General features: G+C 36.0%; 1 protein-coding gene across 1 annotated transcript; it reads right to left on the minus strand.

Moving 5' to 3' along the window:
* Positions 1-269: 269 nt before the first annotated feature.
* Positions 270-15,836, minus strand: SSX2IP (SSX family member 2 interacting protein; the record flags this gene model as incomplete). The annotated part of the gene is made up of 13 exons (XM_080623468.1): positions 270-804; positions 1,011-1,131; positions 3,229-3,340; positions 4,840-5,013; positions 5,423-5,559; positions 7,133-7,283; positions 9,480-9,651; positions 9,729-9,804; positions 11,468-11,603; positions 12,604-12,714; positions 14,567-14,767; positions 15,025-15,191; positions 15,794-15,836. 13 exons carry the CDS (start codon positions 15,834-15,836, stop codon positions 726-728), a joined length of 1,680 nt encoding a protein of 559 aa, XP_080479594.1. The 3' UTR covers positions 270-725.
* Positions 15,837-16,763: the final 927 nt, after the last annotated feature.

A 16,763-nucleotide genomic window follows, 5' to 3' on the forward strand; every position in this document is an offset into this window, starting at 1 on the left:
TGCATCTGTAAACTCAGTACCACTATAAAACAAATTTAAAATGCCGTGTAAAATAATACTATGTATGCATGTGTTTCATTTCATGGTTTCTCAGCACTTTGTCTATTTACAAATATATAAAGATTCTGCACTTTCAGTCATCTGAAATATCAAAGAGGTATTTTCAAATCACACAATAAATATAGAACCTGTTTGGTTAAAAATCTACAGTATACTGTACATTCAAGTTGAGGCAAAAGAAATTCTAATACCAGTTACACTTGAGACATAACTGAAGGTTTCCAATAATTAAACAACTGCTAAAAGTGCTATCTCTGCCTGTGATGAAAAGGAACACAAGGATCCAATATTTTGTTACAGTCAAAGTGTCACACTATTGCTTCATTCACAGAATCAGAGCTTTGTTTCTAAAAAAAATATCAAAGCTTTTATATATTTTAAATTATCTTCTTTAAGAGTTGCAAGAAAATGAAGCAAAAATGTTCTAAAAAATAAAACCCATGGGCACGCACATACACACACACACCACAGTTCAAATCACCACATAATCCTCTAGAAGAACAATCAAACTCACAGCATTGTTTCACTTTAGAATGAAAAGTTTATGAACCAATCTCCAACAAAAAACCCAGCTATCAACCCTAGGAACTCTAAGGCAGTTGCTCTATGTGCAAGTTTCTACATAGCAGAGTGCCAATTCCAGAGTCTTCCCATGACTTTGTGCATTACTCTGTTTCTTTGTCACTTTCCACCCACTGATTTGGTTTGCTATCTTGAGCAGGTTTTCTTAATGCAGCACTGGAACTGGGGGGGGGAGAAAAAAAAAAAAAGGAAAAAAAAAAGAGAACATTATAATGCAAATAAATTATACTTAGGATAGAGGGTTTTATGATATTTAATATATTTTGCAATGTAACAATCATAAACTTCAGATTAGGCTTTCCATAAGTTATCACAACTCAGTCTCTATGTAGAGCTTAGCACTATAAAACCAACCTCATTTCAGATACCTGTTACGTGCAATATATGGAGATATCTGGCAAGGTTCTGCTGAAACAGGACCACCCAACATACAGTGAGATTTTCTTTGCTGAGATGTAGATTTCGGTAATCGATTGTCTTGGTCAGAACCTAAGAGAGATAAGTATCAACAGTTAAACTACAGTGCAATCAAAAACATTTGAAGGACTCACTTCTTGATATATTCTACTCCATAAAAAACACCAAGTATCTTGCAGGATGTCTATAATAATAAATCTTATTGTTACAGATCTCTGTAAAATTTTATGAGCACATGTAATGCTACTCAATGAAGTTATGTTCAGATTAGGATTCCACACTTGAAAGTGAAGCATTTACATACACAACCATCATTGCACATAGTAGTATTGAAGTCAAATTTAAAGCCACTCAGTAAAGTAAAAGTTTCTTGCAGCATATGGTGGATACAGTAATCAACACTAACATGAAAAAATGCAAACTTGCCAGAGTATACGGAAAAAAGTAAAAGCACCAAGTTAAATGCCTTTGCATTTATATGAACTTAACTATCACTAAAGTTGATGGAAAGACAACAGCCAAACTTGCCAGGGTCAGATCAATTCCTGCTAACTCTTCTTCACACTTAGATTCCAAAGCTTTCATATGAAGTAGAAAAATAGAATGGCTCTGTATTCTGCAGCATTCATCACAGCACTACAGAATTAAGAGCTTTTGGACAAGTGTTGTGAAAACCAAAAATTTATCATGAAAACAACTCTAATGAACTGTGGAATAATATCCAAATGGAGTCTGGACTCTGTGTGGCAGACATCTTTGTTTTTATGACTATTATCCAGTAGCTTAAGATTAGGATATATAAAAGATCAAAGAATGCCATTTAGAAGAAAAAATGACATTAAATACATCCAGAAACAATAGGATTTGGAAAAAGGCAATTACAAATCAAAAGTTTCAGCGTACAACGAATGTTAAACAGATCTCAAGTTGCTCACAGATCACTAAATCAAGTCATTCTTCATGAGCAACAGCCAAACAATTTTAGCTCTATTCCTAAAAATAAAAGTTCTCCTACGTGGAAGATCATTTCACACTTACAGAAAGAAATGCACAAAAAAGAAACAAGGAAAACCCAGAACATGAGACAGGCTAGTTTATCTAACAAGAAAAAAAATTCACGCCATCTTCACTTGATAGATGTTTCACATGTTTATCTTTAATTGTTGGCTGCCATAACAAGAATCTTTTTAACAGATTGTTGTTACTTTTTCCTCCCTCATTCCTTTATTTTTTGGCTCAACCCACCACACAGTCCTTAGAAATTATCAAAGACTCTTGGTGAAGACCAAAACACTGCATGTGCATATTCAGGAATGAGGGCATGGGAAATGAGCTTATCAATTTGAAAGAATAAAAGGAATACTTTCAGTAAGTATTCTAAACTATACATAACATAGCCATTTTTTTTTTTTTTTTTTCTGAAATTACTCCTTTATGGAGATACAAATCTTAAAAGTGTTTATTGCTCAAATTTGTAATCATTACACTCTTTTCACTATTTCTTTTTCCAAAGAATTCTTTTCTTCCTGAATATGTTTGTATGCATGTTTAATATTACTTCATCTCAAACAATTAATGCTGCCACCTCCACATTGTGATGTTCTTGTTCCCAAAACTTGTTGCTTATCTATGTAGATCTTTATAAGTCATGACTTCTTCAACTGCCTTGGCAATTAATATGTTTACATTTAATTTAGGTTCATAACTCTAGAAGCTCCCTGTTCTTAACAGCTGTACTGTCAGGTACTTGACATTTACCAGATCACCTCCCAAATACAAAATCATTACATAAATAATTATCAGCGAAGGAGTTATTACAATTCCCTTTTTAAAAGGAGATTTTGAACCACCAGTTACCCTGACAGGCAGAGGCACAGATACCTGGCAAAATTTGTCTTGGGAAGTGTTTGGGTGGGTTTTGTTTTTTTTTTTTGGTTGGTGTTTGTTGTTTGGTTTTTTTTTTTGGTTTTTTGGTTGGGGGGGGGGGGAGGTGCTGGTTTTTTGGGGGGGGATTTTGGGTTTTTTTGGTTGGTTTTTTTTTTGGTGTTTTTTTTTTTTTTTAATTGTTTTGTTTATATTTGCATCTTCTAACTGAAAGAAAGGGGGGAAGGGAGAAGGAAGGGAGAGAAAAAGCACATTACAAGAACATAGTTTGAACCAAATACTTGCTTCCTAAGAAGGCACTTGGAGTTGTCACATTTTCAGAGTGCTTATAATCAGTAGAAATACTTAAGAACTGTTGCTTCAGCCATACTCCTCTATCTTCTTCAAATGCCTTTCTCTAAGAAAAGAAATGACAGTTTACATTTACAACCACAGGAACAAGCTTACTCCACATTCATGCTATTCCAGCTAAGAAAAAGTTGTAACATGTCCATGTAATTCAGGAGAGACAGCCGTTTAACACCGAATTACAGTCATGTGAACAAGCTTTTGAATCCAACAAGGATTAGCTGAGAAGGTATTTATTTTCAAGCCAACTCCCATGGTTTGTTTCACTGAAGTCTGACTAATCCTTTGATTTTACTGTTCTCCACTCCAGTGACACCATCTCTCATCACTGCCTCCTAGGCTCCACTTCCACTTCAGTGTAGCACTACCTCTTGGAGGTAGCCCCCATTTCTGCGCAGCTGCCAGTAAGGATTACTGCTTAAACACCAACCCTGAGCCTTTTCCTTGATAAAAGTGGTATTGAAAATAGCACTGATTAATTCCATCTGAAACTGTGGCAGAAAGAGGTTGTTTTATTTCCATCATTGAGCACAAAAAAACCAAGGAAAATAACGGCAAAAGACAAACTCCAAAAAGATCCAGTGGCTCTGGAATCAAGCAACAAGCTATTCCGTCTCAAAAAAACCATCAGTAAAACAGGTTCTACAAGCTCATTCTAGTGCTAACCTTAAGAGATTAGGTGAACAATACTGCTTCCATCTGACCAACTGAATCGATGGTTCTACAAATTTTAATCACATCCCACTTCAACTTTTTGCTCTGCATATCAAAGCACACAGTTCTCTAAGTAGTAAGTCTAAGCTCCATTTCTTTTTTCCTTTAATGTTTTCCTGCCATAACTGTACAATCATAATTTCATGACCATACATATCATTGTGGCCTCCTTTCCCTGCTAAACTTGTAAGTCCCCTCATGCACTCAGCCCTAACTGCTGACTGGACCAAAGAACACACATGCTAGAGCTCATTTAAAAACACATCTACCCCAACCATGTTCCAATATGTGTGCTTACTGGCCAACTTAACTACAAGAAAAGAACAGATAACCTTAAGGAAAAGGCAGCAACTACTTCGCATTTCTGAAACAGTCACTGGTTTAGTCAAAAGTTTAGGAATCTAGTACCTTTGAGAACTCAGAGAATGCAGCCAAATCTGACTGAAATTTGCACAGACCTTGCTTTTGTAGGAAACCAAGCTTAAGCATTACCTACTGAAGGATTTTGTGATTAAGTGGACTTATTTTTGGAAGTACTTAGATATTGCTGAAACAAAAAATTAGTCATTCCAATTGCAGCAACTGTATTTTCTATTACACAAAAAATCCTACTTTTTCTTTTTTTTTTTTTTTTTTTTTATGCCAACAGAATGATCTCCTACAATGACCAAAGACATGTTTCATACAGTATGGGAATGATCTTTCTCTATAGATGTTAGCAAACAGATATTGTTGGATGCCTGCACTTTGGTGTGTATAACAGTAAAATTACTTAATCATGAGTCATCTTCCACAGCAGTTTCCTTTTCTAACACCTTCCCACTTTTTTAATACCTCAAGTCCTAATCTAATAGCAGCTTCTGTAAAACTCCTTCGTTCCTTCTCAAAATTCTTTCTTTGTTCCCGAAATAGTCTCCATTCTTCCTGAAGACGTTCTCTTTCTTCCAGTAAATAGCAGTCCTGTAGTAACACAGTGGTGTCATCATCACATGGACACATGAGCTGCTGCTGCAGATATAAAGCAAAGAGATACAAACATTGATTTGGGAGTGAATGTTAAGAGGAGCAAAATTCCCATGGATTTTCAGTTTTATAAAGAAAAATGACTGGAGTTTAAAATAGAAGCAAAGTAGTAAGTATCAAGCTGGTGGGGGCAGAGTTCCAGATAGCAAGCAGAATGTCCCCATTCAGTCTTCATCTTTATCTCCCCAAATTATTCCTACCAGGATTACAAGCTCTTTAAACTACTAACCAACCCACTAGCACACCTATACTCAGACCAGCCATTAAGATGTTTTATTTTAAAAGCATTATTAAAAAAAATAATGGAGAAAGGCTCAGAGATGAGAAAAGTGACAAGTTAAAAAAGCAGCTTAGATTCACCTGAGAAAAGATAAGAAAAATTAAAGTCTACTACCTGTAAAAGCTGTTGCTGAGTTTTGATCATTTCTTTACATTGCTGGATCTCCAACTCTAGCTTCTCAGTTTCCATCTCATGGTCTTCTCTTGAAATGACATCTTTCTCATTCAAAGCTCCTGAATGTACACGTGATACTAAGTGGAAGAGAAGAAAGGTACTTAAAAGAAAAAATACAAAACAAACAAAAAAAAAAAAAAAAACCAAACAAACAAACAAAAAAAAACCAAAAAAACCCCCAAAAACCCCAAAAAGCCCCAAACCAACAGAAATCCCTCATATCAGGGACTTAGAGCAATACCAAAAGATTTTAGACTGTTTGTTTCATCCTGAAAGATATATACACATAGTGTTCAAAAGCACTACTGGAGATGAGATCTAGAATTGGTGCTACACACATAGCACTGGATTCAGGAATCCAGTTCAGGAAAAAAATAGCAATGAAAACAGCCATTTCACACCCCTAAAAGAAAACCAAGCATCTGCACTTCAATAAGTGTCATACAAAACCCCCCCACTTGTTTCAGAAGTTATTTAAAAGAAAACAAGTGAAGATTTCTTTTCAGTAACATGCTGTTAGTGTATTCTTCCAAGCCCACTTCTGAAGGGCTTGTGTGTTCATAAAAATATGACAGAAACTATATTTATCACAGATATAAAAAGACAGCCTTTTCCTTCAAGTCCTGTGAAGGAGAAAAGGAGCTAACAAATATCACAAGCACATTCTCATCCCAGTAAGGGACTGAATTAGAGAAGAATAAGATGTATTTTGTGTAATTACATACTGCTTAAATTTCATGCATAGCTATCACAGTGATTGTAATAAGCCAAACTTCAATCCCCTGATGTCAGTGTTTGAATATTAATTGAAACCTGGTGGACTACACTATGGCCATTTCTATAAATGAAAAAAAAAAAAAAAAAAAACCCAAAAGGTGACTCCAAGAAAACAGCAAATGCTCAAAACATTTTTCCTGCTGCTTACAAGTACTTCTCCAGTTAGCTACATCAGATCAAGTATTACTTAAAACAAGTGTTCTTAAAATCCTTCCTATGGCATAAACATATTCTCACATAGACCATCTGCTCTTATTTGCAATTGCATGCATGACCTTCTCAGTCTTATTCTTGACCGCAGATATCCCTGTGATAGCAGCAGCATTTGCTTGCATGGGAAAATAATACTAGGAAAGAATTTTATATATTTTTAGCTGTCTTTCAGTGCTGTTTAACAGCTGGAAACAAGGAGGGTCCATCACCACACCAGCAGCCAGTTCACTTTAGAATGCCAGAAGAAGCCTCAGAGGCACAGTTATGGCAAGCTTAGACTCTCAAGATGGATTTGTGTATTTTGCCTCCAATTACTTCAAATTACATCTGCATTACTTGAACATCCCAAAAAGCTGGGGAAAGGCAACAAATTTTACTACAGGGCATGTATGTTCAAAAGAAAAACAATGTGTCTTCATAAAGTTGCTGTTTACTGTGTCAAATTATAAACATGTCCTTTCTCATAACAACAGGCTTGGTATGCAGTCGCTTTCCTACAACTGAAATTCACGCAGAAAAATTACAAAACCACAAGCCCTTTCAGAAAGGCTACCAGGTAGTTCCTTCCATTTAAGCTTAGACAATAAGTCTTCAGAGCACGATACCAAATGGAATTATTAGTAGTACTTTACGTGAAAATGTAATACAAATAAACTTCACCTTGGTTATCTAGCTTTTCAACATGATTTTTCAACATTCGCCACTGTTTTCTAATGCTGTTGGTAAGCTGCTCTCGCACAGTTTCACAAGACAGTTCCCACATATTCTCTTTATTTAACTCTCCAATATCTTCTTCCAAGTCTGACAGCACCTGTATAAGCAGAAACAAGAAGGTATAAACCACTCCACTATTTCAAATACATGCACACATTGATTTAAATATGTATATGGATTTAATTTACTGAAGGGAAGAAAACCCTTCTATACAGGAATGATTTTTCCAACCAGGGAAAGAAAAATGACTGTCAGGGAGTTTAGTTCCTTAACAGCATAACGTTGAAGAGACAGAAGTGATCTGGCAGTCCCCAGAATCCCACCACAGAGGGAGTGTATCAGCTAGCAAGACTTACTTTCACACATCTTCAAGCTAGGAGAAGTTCAGACTGCTGAGTTATGGTGTCAAACTTAAGCAGCAGCTGCCCATAAACTTACTATGCAGCATGAACAGGATTTAAAGACAAAGATTTTCTCCTGTTGAGAATCAGGTAATTTGTTTCTGCCTCATTTTTCTCCATGATGATAAAACCCCAACCAACCCACCACACTGACGGTAGTGGAGCTAGCACCTCCTTCCGCTTCCATTTTTCGCTACAGTTCAAATATCAAACCTGAATGCTATAGTGAACAGCTAGCATATAGAAGTCTAAATAGCAAAGAGAAAACTAGCCCAGGACAGTTCAGTAGGTTTAATTTGAAAAGCTATAGTCATTTGAATAACTGGCATGAACATTCTACTCTAAAGCATCTAAACCATTCTATACAATCCCCTTGATCTACAAGTAGGTAAGAAATATTGGATGGGAAGTATAAAACCATAGTAGCCCATTAATGCTACAACAGTTAACAGATGCTCAGTGGTTATTGGTGGTTAATTTCAGAGCACTAAATCTGGTTTTCCCAAGTTTGTTTCAATGCACAAGTTCATAAGGACCCTATTGCCACAGCTGGATTTTCACCAGTGTACTCAAGATTGCTCCAAACCCTCTTGGCATCACTAGAATCCTAAAAGCAAGACCATTTAAAGAACTGATACCCAATTATGCTTTATACTACAAATTATACCAAATACCCATTACAGAAGATCAACTTCTCATTGCTGAGCTATAGTAATAATTATATCTACATAATCTACTTCTAAGGTAAAAGGTTAACACACAGCACATTACTGACGACTATACTAAATACACATGGGAGTCATTCTGTGTGGTATACAGGGCAAGTCATCCAGTGAAGTTAAAGAGTTTATTTACACCTTACAAAGGTGTGGTCAGAGTCTCTAGTGCTTTTTCTACACAGTGCATTCTGAGGCTGGACAAATGTACCTGAGATAGCCCATAAATAAAGGAATAGTACAGCAACTTGAGCAGGACAGTGGATCTTCTCAAACAGCAAGCACTAGATCCCACAAAAAGAGCACAATCTGACATGCTCCATCTACACATTCTCTTCTGAACAGGTACTGTTTGTAATAGAAATTCTTCATACTTTGTTCTGTAGAGTATCTGTATTCTCTTAATACCCTATTACCAGTACATCAAACTTGAGTGATTCTTAGAATCTAGCTTTTATGCACATTGGCTGTATTTCAACTCTTTTTTTATGCTCAGGGACTTGGCTAAGCAAAAGCTTGGTTAACTTTCTAGATTATTGCCCACTTCACTCTGACATCAAGACATAACAGCAACTTCTAGCAGGGAATCAGCAAACTGAATGATAAACAATGAATGTGCCCCATACTATTCCATAAAAAAAAAAAAAAAAATATACATATACACACGCTCTGTAAACAAAGAAATACTTAAAACCTTAAAAACAAACAAAAGAATACCACAGAACATTTTCCTTGAAATTACCAGCAGCTCTGTAAAAGGAACCAACAACTACTCTAATCTATATAGGAGCACACCCTAATTATATATCCTTCACCCCCATGGATCCTATGGGAAGCCTGGTTTCTTTGCATAAGCACCTTGAAAGCTAGCGTCAACATCTTTGTACAGAAGGCAAACAAAATCCCAAATGCATCATTACACAGAACTACATACAGGTAGCTACTCCATTTACAATTCGCTCAGAGTATACTTTCAAGCTTTCCAATGACTGACTGGGAAGAATACACTGGGTATTGTTAACAGATAGTAGGTTACTTGTTTAAATGATTTGTTTAAACTGATGTGCAAGCCACAATAAACATGAAAGTTTACTTTTACTTCATCTTTTTATAATTGTGAAAAGATTCCAGCACTAAACCAACACACAGATTTAATTTTAACTGCAGAATACTTACTGGCCCATCTTCAGACCATTCTTTAAGTTTCTGTTTCTGTGGTGGGAGAAGTGAAATAATATCTTTCTTCATTTGCTGAAGAACTTTTTTCAGCTCAGCATTTTCCACTAAAAGTTGTTTTTGGCGTTGCTCATAATCACTTAATAGAACTTTGTACATTTCTTCTTCATTTCTGGAGGAAGAAATCTTACAGTAACAACATAACAGCCATAACATAAACTTCAATTAATGTTGTTCTAAGACAACTACCTGGCTTCTGTCTTATCAGTCCTCCATGCACCTCTCTTCCCATCAGCTCTACCAACATAATTTAGAACTTCCATAGCTACAAATGAAAAGGATATTTCAAAGCGTGAACAACATGCAAATACATAAACATTCACACAACATTGCATTTACATGTAGTTATTGTCAAGAGACCACATTACCCAAATACTCTCCTCAATCCTCCAACCCATATGAAACCACACTGCCCTGCTTAAAGTAACTGAACAAGATAGCCAATAAAAAAAATAAACTTTTGTGTTTGGAAATTCATGGAGGGATGTATTCTCATCCTGTTTTATACTTTCTTATGCATTTCTTAATGACATCTTCATCCCTATTTCAACCTTCATCAGAGGTTTATCAACTCTAACCTGTCTTCTGCCAGTAATCCCAGTTATACCTGCAGTTTAGAGTAAGCAACTTCCTAATGTGCCACAAGATGTTCCTCAAAGAAGCCTCTCTTTCCACATTTAAAGAGAAAAAAAAAACCAAATAAAACACACAAAACAAAACAACCTAAAAAACACATGGAAAAACAAAACCCCAGACCCATCGCTACAGATGAGTGGTCCAAGCACAATTCTAGTTTGCTATCAAGCAAAGAGTGACTAGATTTAAACCCCTGCTATTTTGACTTCACTGATAGTTGAGCTAGTACTAGCCAACTGCAGTCAAGAACATGCCATAGGTAAATTTTGCTGACCACAAGGTGAGGTTTCTAAAGATTACTGAGCTGATACCTAAAGATTTTCTGAAGCCAGAATAGGTGTTCCTGCTAGTGTCCTAATCTGGTTTAGTTTACCCTCAAGCACTTTCAGCAGACTAAACCAGCAGAAAAACAGCTTGGCAACAATATGAATAGTTTTCTTCTGGCTTAGTGAATTAAACCAGCTTAGTGAATTAAACCAGCTTAGTGAATTAAACCAGCTTAGTAAAACACAACACACATGCACTACAGCTGGAAAACAGCTAAATGTTTGGGGGCTGGCAGGAAGGATAAGACAAGAAAAGCAGGACTTCCACTGGAGATAAATGATACAAATATGCTAAGGTAAGATATATGAACCAAAACATGCAGATATTTTTCTTAATACATAACACCAATACCCATTTCGAAAGCACACCACAAAAACCATACTCATGTTAAATAGCATTGATACTTTGAACACAATTTTTAGGCAGCATGACATATGAGTGCTCATATGATAAAGGAGATTTCTCCTCATTTCACAAAACACTAGGTGCTACATATGTCATGTACCTTCCTCTCCAAAATTTCTCAAGGCTTGTCCCTGACACAAGTAGACTGTAGTATCTTAAGGGTGGAAAAGAAATGTCATGCAGTGCTCCTTCCTGATTGCAACTGGTGAGCATAAGACAATATTTATGACACTAAGGTCTTGTGATGGCAGCAGTAATTCTAAAGTAGAAAAGAGACAGCTCTATCTTAGGAATTGATTCCAGATAATTCCCCCTAGTAAAAAAACCTCTCATTTTGTAAATATCTCCATTTGGTTTGTGCTTGGTAAAAAACCTCATAGGACAGCGTAACTTAGCCTTACAGAGTCAGTTGACTTGAAATATTACATCTTTTACATAACATTCTAACATCTAAAGACCTACAAGAGGGCCATACTAACTTTAAAGATACCCAGAACATAGAAGCATTTTTAACATATTGAATATGCTGGTTTGCTGTAGTAAAATTCAGAGCTACTTACCTATCTTTTTGTCCTTTTTGTTCATGACTAATTGATGTAAGCGCTCCTTTAATTTGTTATATTCTCTTTCTTTCCTTTTCATATCATGATTGTACTGTGTAGCTCTGCTTGAGATTATGTTCTGCAACTTCTGTACCTAAAAGCAACCCCACAAAAACTGTATTTTCTTCAACTAAAGCGTAACTGCAATAGATTTCTTCAGAAAACCAAAATACAAGAAGCAAAATGATACTTCTAATTAAAACTGTCTTTCTGACGAAAGGAAGTGACAAAAGGAGTCAGAAAAACTCTCCCAGCCCATGGATTCTGACCTCAGGCTTCTCAGGGGATTTGGTGTCTTTTCTGCAGAAACCAATATCACAAGCAACATATTCTAATACTTGTTAAGTATACACTAAAAATAATAAAGTACTAATCTTCTGGGCAGCAGGATGCTGGAAGACAGACTATTCCATTTGGTCTAAAAAGACATTAAAACATATCCTAAAATGAATTTTTGGCCAGTACTATCAATACCTGGGCTTGGGTTTTGATTTTGTTTTGTTTCTTGGGTTTGTATGTTTTTCCTCCCCTCCCCTCAACTGTCAGTTTTAAGCTTACAAACAAACATACAGCACACTGAATATTTTAAGCTGCAACTTCAGAATGTTCACTATATACAGATAATGCTGTGATCACTAACTGCATGAATAGGTTTATGATCACAGAGAACCCTCACAGAAACTTAGGAGCCATATAAAGAAGGGGGGCGTGCAGGAGGTGGTACAGGAGAGGGAATGGGAGGAAGGGAAGCACACTGGAAACAAATCCTAAACTAAACAGCACTTTGAATTTCAAAGTGTCTTCTGATCTTGGTTCTTCTTTTAAACTTCTAAGATAAAGCTATGCTCAGAAGTACAGAAAGCCTCAGAAAATGGCACATATGCATTTCTGCACTACTCTCTGCTATTATTATAACTTGAATCTATCCCTAACAGAACTTAACGTATCCATATGAAACATGCCAATTTCACTTTGGTGAAAGGCAACATTTATCAACAAAAATAAGAATTCAATGTGAACAATTACAAGACTCACTAAAATAAAAATATATTACTGAATCTAGGTAATGACTCGTGTTAATGTACACAACTCACTTCATCCTTTTCATTTTTAAGTAACTGGTGCAAATTTCTGTTCTTGTTTTGCAGTTGTCTGTCTCTTTCCTGAAGTCCAACTATCTCCCTTTTAGATAATTCCAATTGTTCCTAGGAAAGAATGTTGATAGCTCAGTATCAGTAAGAATTAACAGCAAAGGGTTAACAAAAAAACCACACCCTCTATCAAAAACAAACAAAAAACAAGCCCCCCAAAAACCCACAAACTAAACAACAGAACATACAAACTAGACTGCCAAACCACCTCACTTAAAGTAAGTTTTCCTATATATTTCTCCAATGTTTTAGGGATGATCTTGCATTCTCAATGACAACTTAGTTCTATTTTCTGGAGCAAGAAGTACGATTGCCCAGTACAAAGTAACACTCCTGCTCACAAGTAACAAAAATTTGGCTTGGTATTTAACAGGAATTATCTTATATTGAATAATAATCTTATAATTACTTAATGAAAACTTAACTTTTCATTAAGTTGGGATTCTGTAAGCATTTCTATACTGGGAAAGTGAGGCAGATACTGAATAACCTGTATGAACATGGGACTATGGTCTCACTGGAGTATTTCTGTTAAATAATCAAGAGAACAATTAACACATTTCAGCCTGTGATCACAGCAAAACAAACAAGCTATTTCACATATATAGAGTAAGGCTAGAGAAGCTATCTCATTATAACACATTATGCAAAACTAGAATTTTAGTTGTTTTTTCCACAAATATAGAACTCAAACCCAAAAACGCCAACTTAATTGACACAGCCAAACACTACATACAAGCTCTTTTTCTTTACATGTACAGTATTGAGCTACAAATGTGCAGAGATATTTAAGCAACAAGAATTTCTAAGCAACCCACACTGGAATACAGGTAACAAAATAGCATGAGTCAAGATGTTTGCTGCATGGTATCTGAAAGAATTTACACAAGAAACTTTACAAGCTGAGAGCTAAATTAAATGCCCTAGGATTGAAGCTGTACTAACAAGGTACCCATCCCAACACCATCACCTTAATGCATTTGTCTAGGGAAAGTAACTGGAGCGGTTACTCGGAAGCTAACATATAGCATTGGTATAAAAATTGAGTGCAGTTACACACGATTTTTAACATCCTATAGAAACGCTTCTATGTGGATGACCTACTATGATTGATAGTCTACAGCAGTATTTGTGAAGGAGATAGTGCTGGCCAGCTCCAGTGAAAAACTAGCCCGAAAAGCTCCGAAACATACGCTGATGGTTTTTATTTTCCTGACAGAATCAAGGGACAGACAACACTAATATGACCGCACATACAAGCGCCCATGAAGTAGCATCTGAACTTCCAATTTATCAGCTGCTCCACAGTGATTTGCCTTGTGCATGTGTTTATCTTGTGATAAAATGAAGCTTACTAACTTCAGGCTTGACAAGAGCTTCTGAGCAATCCATATGAAGAGAACTTGTAATTGGCTACCAAGGAATACAACAGAAACAAAAACACCCCCCCATACACAAAAAGCTATACATACGGGGAAAGACTGACAATAACCCTGTGACACAGAACAGAAATGCTAACTACAGTTTTATTGGTCACAATTATATCAGGAAATCAACTTTCAGAGCTGAGCATAATCCTTTTAAGTGGTACTAAACAGTGACCTGAACTATTTATTTAACATTTTCACCCACAGTATGCATGAACACTTCTAATCTGAACAGTCTCTCCTCTTCTTTGATTAAAGAGGCCATAATTCTAAATACGAAATAGAACTGAAAACTTATTAACTTCACAGATTTTTCAACTGGAAATATACTTCCCAAAGCCAACCCAAATTGCACATCAAAATACAACTCCCCATTAGTACTGGGGAGAAAAAACAAAAAAAAGCATTCACTGTTAAGAATGTTACAATCTGTTAAACAGAAGTGCTGCATAATAATTGTGGAACTACCTTGTTTTTACCTTTAATTTAGCATAGGAGTTCTGTAAGTGATCCATATCACTACCCAGTTTTAGATGCTGCATTTCTACTTCTTCCTGAGCTCGAAGGTTCTTGTGCTGCAGTACAAGCAACTCATTCATGCAATTTATGATAGATACTAAGTTTAATTCCTTTCCTTTGGACTCAGCATAAATAGAGGGAAAGCCCAGTGTTGTCAGTTCCTGGTAAAAGACAATGGGGGTGGAGAATAAATACTAATAATCTTCCACAATTCTCCAAAAGAGAGAAACAGTATCACATGCAATTCTATATTAATCTTTTCCTGTATTCCCACACCATCTCCCCAGAAAAACCTATTTCTCACCAACTTCAGCTTCTGAGCACTGAGAAAAAAGCCTTCTTAATCCATTGAATCTATACTACGACAATTGATGCAATGTCACCTTCACACAATCACCAATAAACAGCAAGAACTCACCCTATCAAGATAGGATACACTCTGTTCAATATTCTCTTCTGTGCAGAAGGCACTGAAAAAGCCATGCATGCTTTTGGATGAAGGCAGTGACAAACGTAGCACTTGTGAGTTCATACTTGGGGAAGAAATACTGTTATCTGAGGTATACTGAAAAATATTTTTGCTATCTAAAAGTTAAAAACATTAAGAAACAAGTCAGGGCTGATAGTTCAGGACACACAAAAAGTCAAATCCCTTACCACCCAAATTATTATTTAGAGAAATTTATAATTCTAGAGCTTAGAATGTTATTTGGAACTACATACTGAGCAATTCACAACTAAAAAAAATAGTAAAAAAATAAAAGGCATAAGCTTCCACCAAAGACTGAAGACTTAATATCATCTTAAGGTATTACATCCTTTCAAGGATGCCAAGATACGCAAATTTTACTATTTCACTATATAGAAGTAAAAGAAACTATTTACTCCTTTGACACTTCTGTAATCAATTTATGAGGCAAAAGAATATAGAAGAAGTAAAGAAACTTCTGAAAATACAACATCTCCTGAAGGTTTGACCATATGTTAAAGACAGTATTTTACAGCAGCATATCTGTACAGACACAATCCAAAGCAAAAAAAACCAAAGCACTGCAAGTACTACATATTATTTAAATAGTCTGCTTAACTAGTCAAATGTCATGCATGAAACTCCAATCTCTCTCAAGTGCTATAACATAACCAGTAAAGATACTAAATCCAATAAATTCAAAATATTACCAGTTTACCTGATGACAGCACTGGCACAGTAATAGTCTTCCAGTCTCCCATAGCAACAAAGACAGGCAGGGTACCTGAGCAACTGGTTCAGCAGTGAAGTATTTAGTACAATTGCTGGCAACGTGTGTTACGTAGGCATCTCCTAAAATAGCAAGAGCATTTTAGATTAACAATAGCAGCTAATACAGCTAGAAGATTAAAGTAGGCACAAGCAGTGATTACTGGACTTGAGCCACATGAAGTTTTTCTACTTCACACAACATTTGGAACACAGTAAGAACAGCAAATATTATGCCATAAAACTGATGCATATATCTATATTTAGCCTTAAACTTAACTAAGTCTTGTAAGCCATTAACTAAAGCTAGAATGCCATGCACACATGAAAATAAAGACTCACAATATAGATAACTCAGTTACTTCTGTTGACGTACATCAGAGGAAACAGAGCAAGCCAAATATTAAATATTTTCCTGCCATATGGCTAGGAAGTGATTTTATTAAGGTAAACTTATGTGAAGTTTTAACATAAATCTGTGTGAGTGGGATTGTTACTTAAATAGAAGGATAATAAAGGGAAGATATATTGACAGAGAGAGCACAAATGAACTTCTAATAGGTATTTAACCATTTAAATTTAACTTACCTTATACATTTGGTTTATTCTATGATTCCATATTGCTTTTCCCTGCCTTTCTTTTTTTGCAGAATCTCCAAAACTGTTAAAGAACACAAACAGGAGAAGCCTTACCCTAAAGGAAAGCCACACAGTCGTAAGAAAGAACAGACTGCCTCCTCACCCCACGTCCACTGCACAGTAGGGTGGCATGTAATAGCATTAGAGTTACCACACTGCTGGAAACTTAAAATCCAGCTTGGATATTTAAGGTTCAGACAGCACAACCCATCACCTGTTACACGAACAATGATACTTAAGGGAAATGAACTCTTCACCTAACAGGAAAAAAGGACCCCTTT

This window comes from Psittacula echo (assembly GCF_963264785.1).
Source record: "Psittacula echo genome assembly, chromosome: 7".
Taxonomy (NCBI): domain Eukaryota; kingdom Metazoa; phylum Chordata; class Aves; order Psittaciformes; family Psittacidae; genus Psittacula; species Psittacula echo.